General features: G+C 52.7%; 1 protein-coding gene across 3 annotated transcripts in view; it reads left to right on the forward strand.

Moving 5' to 3' along the window:
• LSAMP (limbic system associated membrane protein) overlaps nt 1–11,049 on the forward strand; it is a 1,016,803-nt gene extending 1,005,754 nt beyond the window's left edge. For all 3 annotated transcript variants that reach the window (XM_054808404.1, XM_054808411.1, XM_054808396.1), the window contains one exon: nt 10,746–11,049. In XM_054808404.1, the coding sequence (XP_054664379.1) occupies nt 10,746–10,843 (98 nt within the window). In that variant the 3' untranslated portion in view covers nt 10,844–11,049. The remainder of the gene's footprint in view (nt 1–10,745) is intronic.
• Nucleotides 11,050–11,328: the final 279 nt, after the last annotated feature.

The raw sequence follows: 11,328 nt of genomic DNA on the forward strand, positions 1-11,328 counted from the left end.
TTAGGGCGTTAAGGTGACCAGAAGTCTTACTCTGGCATTGCACACACATATACACGTACTTGGATGAGAACTACAGGTGACACAAAGTAATGTTTACTTAGACCACACACTTTAGTGATGTACACCAGTCTGCAGGCCCAGCTTGACTCCTGCGAAATCTCTAATTCACTGAAATGCTGAGAGAAGCGCACAGGCTCATTTGTAGTGTGTCCAGTATAAACTTCCTCCTAGCTTGTTCCACTTCTGGGCAAGGAGGGATAGGGACAAGGGTTGGTTTCCACTAAGCTCACTGCAAGGGAGTCCCCAGAGAGGAGGGGTGGTCCTAAAAAGACCTGAAGGACAGATTTGGAGGGGGAGGCTACTGTGCTGCAGGTACTAGAGGAGAAGAATAGGAAAGGCAGAGGCAGCCATATGACTGGATTGCAGTACCAGAGCAACCTCAAACACGCTGGTCACGCTCCACCCCAATTTAGTTCTCCTTCTGCTCCAGTCTCCTTTCCAGTCACCCCCTGGTGTGTCCCTCCCTCTTCATTTCTGCTCGCAGACACTCAAATCTTGCTTGTGCCAAATATCCAGCAAAGCTTGTGGAAAACCATAGCAGGGATGAAGTGGGTAAACAGACAGACACAAAGCTGATGAAAATATTAATTTTTCAAGAGGTTCCAGAGCCTCTGATTAGCAAACATGCTTCCTAGGGCTGTATGTGCTCTGAGTGAGGGGGGGCTGTGCTGTTTGTTCCCTACTGAGACACCAGACTCTGTGCTGGCATCGCTTTTGATCTGGTGTGCTGTACACATGTGCTTGAGAGGTGAGCAGGGGAGGGATTGCTGTTTCCTAGAAAAGTGAAAAGCAAAAAAAGCTCAGATCTTCCCTGTGATGGACCCCAAAAAGGTCCGTGCTATGTATTTTTTGGATGTTTTGCTGGCAGGATGAGAGTCTTCAATGAACAGTTTGAAGACAAAGCAGTTTTAAGTAACTGATTTTGTATCAGTAGTTTGCCAAGTGTGTTTTAAAAAAAACATCTCCTCCAGCTGCTAGGGGGATGGAAAGGGTGGGAGAAGTATTGTTCAGCTGTGAGACAACTTTGGAACTTTTTGATATCTACAGGACAGATCTGATGATGAAAGATCTGTGTAACCTTGCAACGTAGGTGGTCTTCTAGCCCCCACCAGCTTCACTGGTCAGGATAACAGTTCAATTCTAGACTAGGAGTACTGTAAGTCAGCTCCAGGATAAATGGCCTAAGCAGCCAGCTCTTGAGCACCACGACCTTCTCAGAAAGACACTGAGAAATACTGTTTCAGGGATATTCTTTAGATCTCGGGGAAGGATGGGTGCGCTGCATTACAGAATGAATCTTCACTAAGACACGAGATATGATAGATGAGTACTTAGTACACCATGAATGAGCTCCAAAACATGGGGAAGAACTGTTCAGTGCTAAAAAAGCATGAGCAAATTCTGAAATACATTAAACCGTGTGCTAAGATTGATAGACACCAGAGACATTTCCTTAATCTTGTTGGAGAGTTGCTGGAGGGCATCCTCCCTAGTTTACACAGTGGTACTTCCACCTCTAGAAAAGCGAGCCCATTGCTACTGCAGTCACAGTCAAGTTTTAATTACAGGAGCAGAACTGGTAGTGAGAATGGGGTACAAGCAGGTAATGAGCAAAATAGTTTCAACATTAATAGCAGGGAGTGAAAAATTGTGCCTCCTTCAAAGGGGGGGGGGTGTGTGCGGACGATGGCAGACGACAGGAAAAGTAGTAAGAAAAAAGCCCCAGATGAACCCTAGTAAGTAGAAGCTGCTAATCCCTAAAGCCTCGGAGTAGAGTGCAAAGCCCTGGAAGAAAGAAATTAATAACTTTCAAAGTATGACCTTGAAAATGGAATTAACAGTATTCCTCCCTTTTAAGCCTTCATGATAATAAAGATTTCATCTTCTGAAGCCCTGGCAAGAGAGTCAACAGACTAGAAAAATTACTTCCTGCAGAGAAGCTGGCAAGTGTAAAACCTAAGACCCCTCTAGGCCCCAGGGAGTGAGATGACAGAGACCTTTACGGTGCACATCCCCTTTCCCTTGCACCTTCTCCTTTAGTGGTTTTTCTTCATTCCTCCCTCATTTTCAGTCCTCTCCTTTGCTCTAGAAGCAGGACTCCAGCCTTCACTGTGAGTACAGTCAGCCTGTCAACAGCATGGAGCCCAGAGCCACTCCAGGTGGAGAGCACTTGGAAAAACAGCAGGCCAGCTCTGCTTGGTTTGCCATCACTCTTCCCTTCCCATCACAGACAAGTCCTCCTAGCCTGTCCCATGCCTCCTCTTGGCCTCACTTCCATTTAGAAACTCATGGGGGTTGCTTGTCCTCTTACACCAGGTTTTACCTCGCATTCGTTGACAGGATCCCAAGGGCAGATTCCCCGAGGCAAATAAGGAGCCCATAGCTCTCCAATGCCCTTTGGAACTTCTCTGTGGGCTCTCCGTCAGCACTGCAGATGTGTCAAGCCCTGGAATCTTGTTAACGTAAATAAGAGGAAAGCTGGCAACCGCTGTCTCTTTTCCTGTCTCCATTTTGGCTACTCAGATGATGGGACCTAGGACCCAGCAGAATATTCTAGATTGGCAAATGTGGGTATGAAACTTGTAGACAGGTGGGTGATTTTTCCTCTCTGGGCATGGACCAGAAATACATCTGCTTTCTGCTTGCACCTCAAATGACCCTTTCTAAAGGTCTGGATTGGGAATCTTGAAAGGCATACGTTCAATTTCTGCTAGTGGTGATCATGTCGCTCACTGCATTTGGAGGCATCCCTCTGTGCAACCAAGAGGACTTGTGGATTTGCTTACAAGTCTGACCTAGTTTGTCTGTTCAGCAAGGGTTACGTGGCATGGCACAGCCTCTAGCCCCCTCTCATACGGGCCCCTTCAGGGTGCTATCGATGTTGCAAAGGGGAGCTGGAGGGAGTGAGGGGAGAGAAGGGGGGGGATACCTGTGTGGAGGAAGCAGAACGGGCTAGAAACTTTACCAACGCTCCCTGCAACCTCTGCTCCTTGCTACTGCAGTGGGCAGATGTCTTGCTTTTGATGAGGATGACCAACCAGCAGATCAGATCTGCCCCCCAAAGCAGTTTTACCAAGGTTACTGCTGCGTAGTGGTCGTGGAGACATGCAGACCGATGGGGATCAGATTCTGTGCCATAAAAACGTGGCCATACTGGGCTGCCTCAGGCAAAAGTGGCTCAGAGCACGCAGAGCTGGCACCCTTTCTTTGCTGTGCGGGACCCCCAGGGTTTTCCCGCAGGCGTGCCTAGCCGCTAACCCCGAGAGTCACCGCCGAGCAGCGCTGCTCCCGGCACCGGCGCTGAGAGGCGGCCGGCTGAGCTCCAGAGTTTGGGTTTTCCCTGGCCTTCGGCTGCCACCTCGCGGGGAAGAGGCGATTCGGCGTCAGCGGCGGCTCCCCCGGCCCGGCCCGGCCCCGCTCCCCCGCCCCGCAGCTCCCGCCGCGGGTTTGTGGCTGGGCAAGGCGCGGGGGTGGGGAGCGCAGCAAAGGCTGTGCGGCAGGGATGCAGAGCAGAGCCTACCGGGGTGGGGGGGGTGGGGGGTACGCGTGTGTGCCAACCGGGGAGTTTGCATAGGGCACCCCAAGGGCCAGTGTTGTACGCCTGTGTGCCACAGTGCTTGCTGCACCCCTTTGCATACTGCTCGTGCCCTCTCTCATACCTTTTTGTCGGCATTTGAGCTTCGCCTGGCACCATGCCATTCTCTGTAGGAATCCCCACTTTTTCTCCTGTAGTTCTGACCCGTGCTGGTACTGACCCCTTGCCTTTGCATTCGTGGTACTAACTCCCTCTTCCCATAAGCACCATCACTCCCCTATACCTGCCTCTATCCCACCATCCCTGCTTCCCTATGCCTGATCTGGGTTTAATTTCCTCGCTTCATCTCCCCTTTGCCCAGGACCTGGTCTTGTTACCTGTCCAACTGGCATGCTTACATCATCTCCTACATTTCCCCATCCTCACCCTGGCTGACATCTCCTCCTCTTGCCCTCTTCAGTGTCCTGAGCCGAGCGTGCCCGTACTGCCATTTCAACTGAAGATCTTCCCTGGTATCTTTTCCTGTGCTGTAGCCCTGGGTTAGTACAAGTGTAAGGCTCACCATATCACCTCAGTCCATATTCCCCCCCCCCTTAAATCTCTCATCACAGTGGCCTTTTCCTATGCCTCTGACCCAATACAGTCTTCCTCCCATATTTATCACCTCATGCAGCCCCCAACCCCAAATGGGCACTATAGGTTTTGGAGGGGCCGGCACCAGCCACGAGGCAGGGCATGTACAGGGGTACCAAACAGCCTTCTGACCTTGGCCACTGCTGCCAAGCCTGTGTGTTGCAGAGCCTTTAACACTGTAAATTCAAGAATTCAGTGCTGGAAGGCAGGAAGAAAAAGGCCGCTTTTATTCATCCCACAAAGGTCAGACCTCAGAATTCTGCTCCCCTCTCAGTGATTTCTGCAGCTAGCCACATCTCTGGAGGCTGAGCCTGTGCCACAGAGGACACACCATTGGAGTCTCAGTTGCTTAGGCCTTGGGGGGCATCATACCAAGCCCTTTCACAACTAAACTATGCTCCCTTCAGCCGCCTGGGTAGTAGCATCCACTGAGAGCTCAGTAATAGCAGTGCCCCAGGTTTGGTGGGGAGATTTGCAGCTCCGCGATTCAGGACATGAGCATTCAGTGGCCAGCGACCTCTTGACACTGGGCAGCTTCCTTCTTAGTTTCCTTGACAAAAGCCTCATGCCTCTCTTTCCTAGGGAGATCTGAACACACCCCAGCTAATTCTTCCCACACAGTTTCCTTATCCTGGCTCTCCTGTAGTCAGCAGAGGAGACTGCGGAGCAAGGAGTGACTGAGACAGTTTTAATCTAGCCAGCTCAGGTAGCAATTAGAACAGGCAGCGTGCCAAGCTTTCGGTTAATGCCAAGGTCCTGAAGTCACAGGAGAGCGTAACACCAACATTTCATGTGTGGCCATAATACCACTGCTGGCAGCTGACTGCTGCTGTGCTCCTTAAAAGTTGAGAGAGGTGGTGGATATGGAAGTCTTCAGGCAGTCCAGAAGTGACTGGGCAAGTTCATGGAAGAAAAAACTAATCTGTGAAAGAATGCAGCTTCTGCTGGCTCAGGATGGCTCTGAAGCACCCGAGGCAGGCCACTATGATGCCATGCTGGGCATGTGCTCCTGGCTGGCGCCCACCCAGCACCTGCAGGGAACAGGACTGAAGGTTAGACAAGACCCTTGGACTGACCCAGTAGAGCTGGTCTTTTCCTGTGGTATGCTCCTCTTGGAGGCAGGCTGTTTTTGAGGAAGAGATTAGCTCTTGGCTTTGCAATCTTGCTGTGGTTTGCTGTGAACGTAAGCAGCATCGCACTTTTCCCCTCTCCCTCCACCATCTCACCCAAGCTCCACTACCCTTCTTGTCATGTCTTTTCCTACACCCTTTACAGCAGTAGGAACAGTTCATGAGCCATCACACATGCACACACACACACAAACCCATTACAGCTATAGCATGCAAACTAGCAGACGTACGGGCCAGCCTAGCTTGCAGCCCTTCTGGGAGGAGCAAGTGTAGCCAGCTCAGCTGTGCTGTGCCACTTGTATGGGGGAGCCCAAAAGCTGTGAGGGGCCAAAGCACAGGTGGTCCCAGGAAAGTAATTCAAGATGTGTGAAGTCTGTGGGGACCTGCTCCCCAAAGGTGTTGAAGGCAGATAGTTGTGTGTAGCTATTTACCTTTTTCTGAAAGACCAAATCTCTGCACTGTTGCAAGGCTCTGAGCCAAAGCATCAGAGCAGAAAAACATTCTGAGGGACAGTCACTGGCTTTCAGGGGTTTTTTTACAATTAAATATTTTGTCCTCCACAAGTCTTGCTCTCAGACACAGCAGAAGTATTTTGGCTGCTGCTCTTCCACTTAAAAAAAAAAAAATCAGGCCAAGACAAACACCCAGCATGGGATCGTTCCATCTGCCCTGTTGATGCTTGTAAAGTGCTACGTGAACAGGGCCTTATAATGGGAAAGGCCAGGCACCCTCAGCAGTAGTGGGTGCCGCTGGCTCTGCATATGAGGCTGGTAAAGCTCTCTCAGCACTGCCAAAGTAGCATGCTGCACAGGAGAGCATGCAGCAACTCTTCTGCTTCATGCTGCATGGAAGGGTTTGTCTGCAGGAGGGTGAGGCACGTGGTGTAATCGCTGAAGTCCTTGCTGGCCCTTCCACATCCCCACCTAAAAGTATGGAGATGTTCTTCCAGAAGTGTCAGGAAAAGACCCCGGAGCCTCACTGTGAGGCTGGTGCACGGGGCCGTTACATGCAGGTGGGCAGGAGCAGCGAGGTCGCGGTGGCACGGCTGCGTTTTTCTCATGCTTAAATTTAAACACATGGGTTACCCTGCCTTGGAGAGGGGGTGGGACATGGTCCCAGCCCTGAGAGAGCTACGGCTCTCTAATCTCGGCCAAGGCTACCTCGCACCATGACAACGATGCAGGTCATCCAGGCTGAATGTGTGGCACAGACAAACCCGTGGAAACACGGGCGCAGTGTCCTGTGAGGCCATTGCAGCGCAGTTAGGCACCATGGCAGGGTCCACCTGCATCTGCACGGGGTATCTAAATGTCTCACTGTTTGGAGCGAGGAAGAGAAGTGCAATTGTTTTGCCCTTGCCAGTTTTCAGTCTGTTCCTTCTTGATTAATGTGATCCGACTTGGTCAGCCATTTGGGGGTCTGTGGTCCCTTAAGGGAAATGCTGCCAGATATTCATATTAACTCATCATCATCAGAAACCCAATTTCCTTCCCTGGCTGTGGTGGATGAAACCCCCCTTCAAAGCTATTGCGTGGTCACGAACTTTGCGGTGCTGCCAAATTGCAGGGGAATGATTAGCCTGGGAGATTAGCTTGCAGAGCAAATTCCCAGAGCAACACCTCAAGGTTACGAAAGTGGGAGAGGGTGGGGAAAACACCACTTAGTATTTGCCAAAGCCCCCCCCGTGCCCGCTGAAGGGGTCGCTTCCTGGCTTTTGGCGCCAGGGAGCGGGGGCTTTGCTCAGCGTGGAGGTGGCTGAGCTCCGAGCCGAGAGCCAGGCGCCGTCACTGGAGCCTGTGCCCGGTCCGAGCCAGGCAGGGGAGCGCAGCCCGGTCGCGCAGGGCCTTGCCGCTGCTCCCGCTGGCTCTCCCGGGGCTGCTCGCTCGAGTGGCGGCGGCGGGAGACCCGGGCGGCACCGGGCGGCACCGGGCGCGGCTCCGCGGGGCGGCGGCGGCCGCCAGGGGGCGGCGGAGACTGCGGCGTGTCGGGCCGCTGCCGCGGGGAGCGCGGCGCGAGGGGCGTGGGCGCGCGCGCGTGTGTGCGTGCGGGCGCGGGCGCGCGGACGTGCGTGCCCACGTGTGCAAGTGCGTGTGCATGCGTGCACCTGTGCGGCTGGGTGTGGGTGCTTGCGGGTGCGCGTGGGCGGAGTGGCGAGTGTGCAGGTGCGGGGTACGGTTGTGCGTGTGTACGTGTTGGGCAGCACGCGGCGTGACAAACACACGCCGCTGCAGAGCGCTGGCGCAATCCTCCCCGAACGGACACTCACCTGTAAGCACGTGGGTGCCTGGGCTCCCGCTGCAGCGGCACGCGCACACCCCATCATCATGATGCAAGCATGGGCTGTCACAGCCAGGCAGCCCACAGCATGGCAGGACCGAGGGGTGGCTGGGAACGACGACTGAAAGCGATAGAGAGAGTTGAAAGCAGATACTATTTCCTGCACAAAATCTCACTCAAAGATGAATACTTTATTTTCTTCTAACATTTTCACTCTTTTTTTTAAGCTTGAGCAATTAGTCTATGTGTCCCCCTCCAAAGCCTAAATTCTCAAAGTCTTCAGTATTTTATTTTGTGACTGAACTATAACGTTCCCACATTTTTACGATGGATGTGACAGTGAATGTAGCACATGTGGCACGTACTGTAGGTAACTCTGCTGTAAGACACACAGAGTGCCCGCAGCCCCCAGGGTTATGAGCAGGGGCTGCAGCAACTCTGAACCACGCTGGGCCCCAGGCCTCCCACACTTAACACACTGCCCGACACCCACACAGCTACACTCGGCCCGCTGTGCAAACAAGTGCTGGTATTAGCATGTGGTGGTGTGCAGGTGATCAGGACCGCATGTGGAGAGGCTTCTGCGGCCAGTCCCACCGCCTCGCTGGCACACGCAGGGAGCTTAGCAGGGAAGCTTGAGGACATATAGCTCACACCATTTTTCAGCCGTGGAGATGGGACTCTTGGCTTCTCAGCTATCCTCAAGCCTACACACGCACGAGCTCAAGCAGAGTGGAAGCTGGTGTGACCCTCTCCCAAGTCCTTCATCACACCATGCCTTGGGGGGGGGGGGGGGGGTGTCTGCCCTTATACCTAGGTATTGCAGAAGCTTGTGTTTTTATCATACCATATGTCATGTCTTTACCATGTCTTACCTCTCTCCCCCCCCCCCCCTCCCCAAGCACACAAACCCCGAGCCATGCCCTTAGACGTATTGAGGCAGCAGTACCCAGCCAAGGCCAAACATACCCCTGCCTCTGCTGTGCTAGGTGCGCACTGCGTGCCCGCGCGGGTGCCTTTGCTCGGATGGCATGTGGGGCCTAGAAAAGTGGCAAGGAGGGGGATGGTTGCCACGTATGTATGTGTGACATACATGTCCGTGTATGTATTAGACAAATAGTATTTTAGCCAAAGAGTAAAAATGTGATGGCTGAAAACTTTTTGTGGGCAACACACTCTGCCTTGTGTTTTTGCTTATTTGCTGGGCCAGAGGAGTCATGTTTTGGGACTTCTTCACTGCCAATATGGGGTACAAATGCTCCCAAACAGCCTCCCTCCAACTATTTGACCATGAAAGATGCTTTATCTGAAACATAGGTGAGGTAAGTGTAGTAGCTGAATTTAAACTTGTTCCTGAGCTCAGAGGGGGAAGTAAGTTCCTGTCATCCAAATGAGTGAAAAAACAGTGTTGTAGGATTTGTGTGACAAGCCACCAAAGACAACAGGGACTAACTGGCAAAAGAAGCCATAGATGGAATATAAATTTTCCATACAATTCAGCACATGCTTAATAGTGAAAGAATAGAATTGGGGCACAAACAGCTGATCTAATAAGTGATGGGCTATATGAGGAAGAAACCACACAAATGAAAGTGCTACAGAATTTCAGGGGCTCTGAGGACATCCGTTTAGTCACCAGCTAGAGTTTAACAGCGACTGTGCTGCTGAGCAAGCCTGTGGCACCCATGCTCCACCCAGCAGAGCGGGGCTCTTCGCCTGGTGAACTCTGCAGGTTGTGAGAGGGAGCAGTTGCACTTCAGTCCCACGGGGCTCTGCTGAAAAGGGCCTTTTTCGTTTGGCTCCCCCCAGCCATTAGAAATTGCTCTTCTTGGTAGTAAGCAAGCACATCTTCTTTCTTCTGCAGCAGGGTTAGTCCCAACGTATGGACTCATCTACATCTGCACACTTCAGCATCTTCCTGCACCCCTTCTGTGTAAAACACTGCATATATATATATACACTTATATGCGTATGTGTACACGTACATGTACATATGCATATATGTGTACACGTACATGCATGTGTACATTGACATGGTTTAGCCCCAGCCAGCAGCTGAGCACATACATATAACCTATGTGTACATATACATGATGAGCATGCATTTACAAAACCATAGCCATGTGCACCTCCCTTAGAAAGGCTGCCAAGGCTCAGTACTGCAGAGTGAATTTAAAACAGCATCGCTGCCTTTAAAGCCATCCAGCAAAGGGAACCTATAAATGAGAGGATGAATGAGAAGATGTCAGGAGCGTTAGCACTTAATATTCCCGGAGCGAGGCTGCATTATTTGTTGCTGCGGCAGAGCGCTCCTCCCTGCCCCCTCTGACAGACCCCCGTGCATGTGCGCGCACACACATGCAAGTCCGTTTCCCACCCTTGCGAAAACCTCCCCGGCACACCCTGCACCCTCACCCCATAGGTGTCGTGCCACAGGGCCATTAACACAACAGCGAAGCCTTCCTCCACCCCAATTAAGAAATAAATAATTGCGGTGCAGCCCCTGGGAGGGGAGGCGTCCGCTGGTTGGGCCCATGTTTTATTGATCGGACCGCTGTGATGAATCAGCCCCCGCGGAGCCGGTGTCTGGCTGCAGACAGGCGCTGGCCACCACGCAGAATTACAACGAGCCCTGGCATCCCAGGGCCACCGCCGGGAAGGTGGTGGAGCAGGGAGGTGCGGGGCTGGAGGCCGGGGGGGGGGAGTGTGGGGTTGGAGGTTGGGGGGGGGCAGGGGTTGCGTCGTGCGAAGGCGTGAGCTACTGCACCTCCCTGGAGGAGGCACGGCGAGGGACGGGATGGGGTCTGCAGCTGGGGTTGAGTCTTCCCGCTGGCTCCAAGCCCTGTTTCTCCAGCCCGGGTGTTGCTCAGGGAGAGCCACGTGCCGTTGGAGCGCTGGCGGGAGGGAAGGATGCTGAGGAGCTGGCGGCTCGCCGGCCGGGGAGAGGCTCTGCGGGAGGCTCCGGTTGGGCTTGCCGGAGGCTTGTCCTGCAGCCCCGGCCCGGGAGCAGCCTCGCCTCCGCAGCAACGCGCCGTGTTCCTCAGGTACCCCCGTCTCGCCCAGCCGCGTGTAATCTTGTCCTCTTTTCTCTCCCTTCTCGCACCCTGCAGGACCCGGCACAGGGAGAGTAGACAACGGCTCCATGAGTTTGGCCGTCCCACTGTGGCTGCTGGCAGCGTCCCTGCTCTGCCTACTCAGCAAATGTTAATACAAATCAGAATTAAAAATAATAATAATAATAATAATAATTAAAAAAACCCAACACGACAACAACAAACAACAACACGCAAAACAAAACACGTTATACAGGAGACAGAGCGAAGAGAGGGGAGAGAGAAAAAAGGGGGAGAGAGAGAGAGAGAGAGAGGACTGTTTCTTTCACAACTTTTGTGTGTTCAGGAGCGAAGAGGGGGGGAGAGGAAAAAATTACAGCAGACACGACTCAGCAACATTTAATCCGATACCTGACAAGCCGGCTGTCAAGTCACCAACTGTCTAGGAAGCAACACGAAGCGAGGGAGAGAATGGGGCACCAGCAAGGATTGTGTCGCCGGAGGATGCTGCAATGTAAACAATCCAACAAAACCTGCAAAGCCAATCGAACAGAAGATCCCTTTTCTTTTCTCTCCTCCTTCCTCTTTTCCATACTCCCTCACCTTCCTTCCTTCCTCCTCTTTCTTTTGTGGAAAGAGG

This window comes from Grus americana, chromosome 1, assembly GCF_028858705.1.
Source record: "Grus americana isolate bGruAme1 chromosome 1, bGruAme1.mat, whole genome shotgun sequence".
NCBI classification, from domain to species: Eukaryota; Metazoa; Chordata; class Aves; order Gruiformes; family Gruidae; genus Grus; species Grus americana.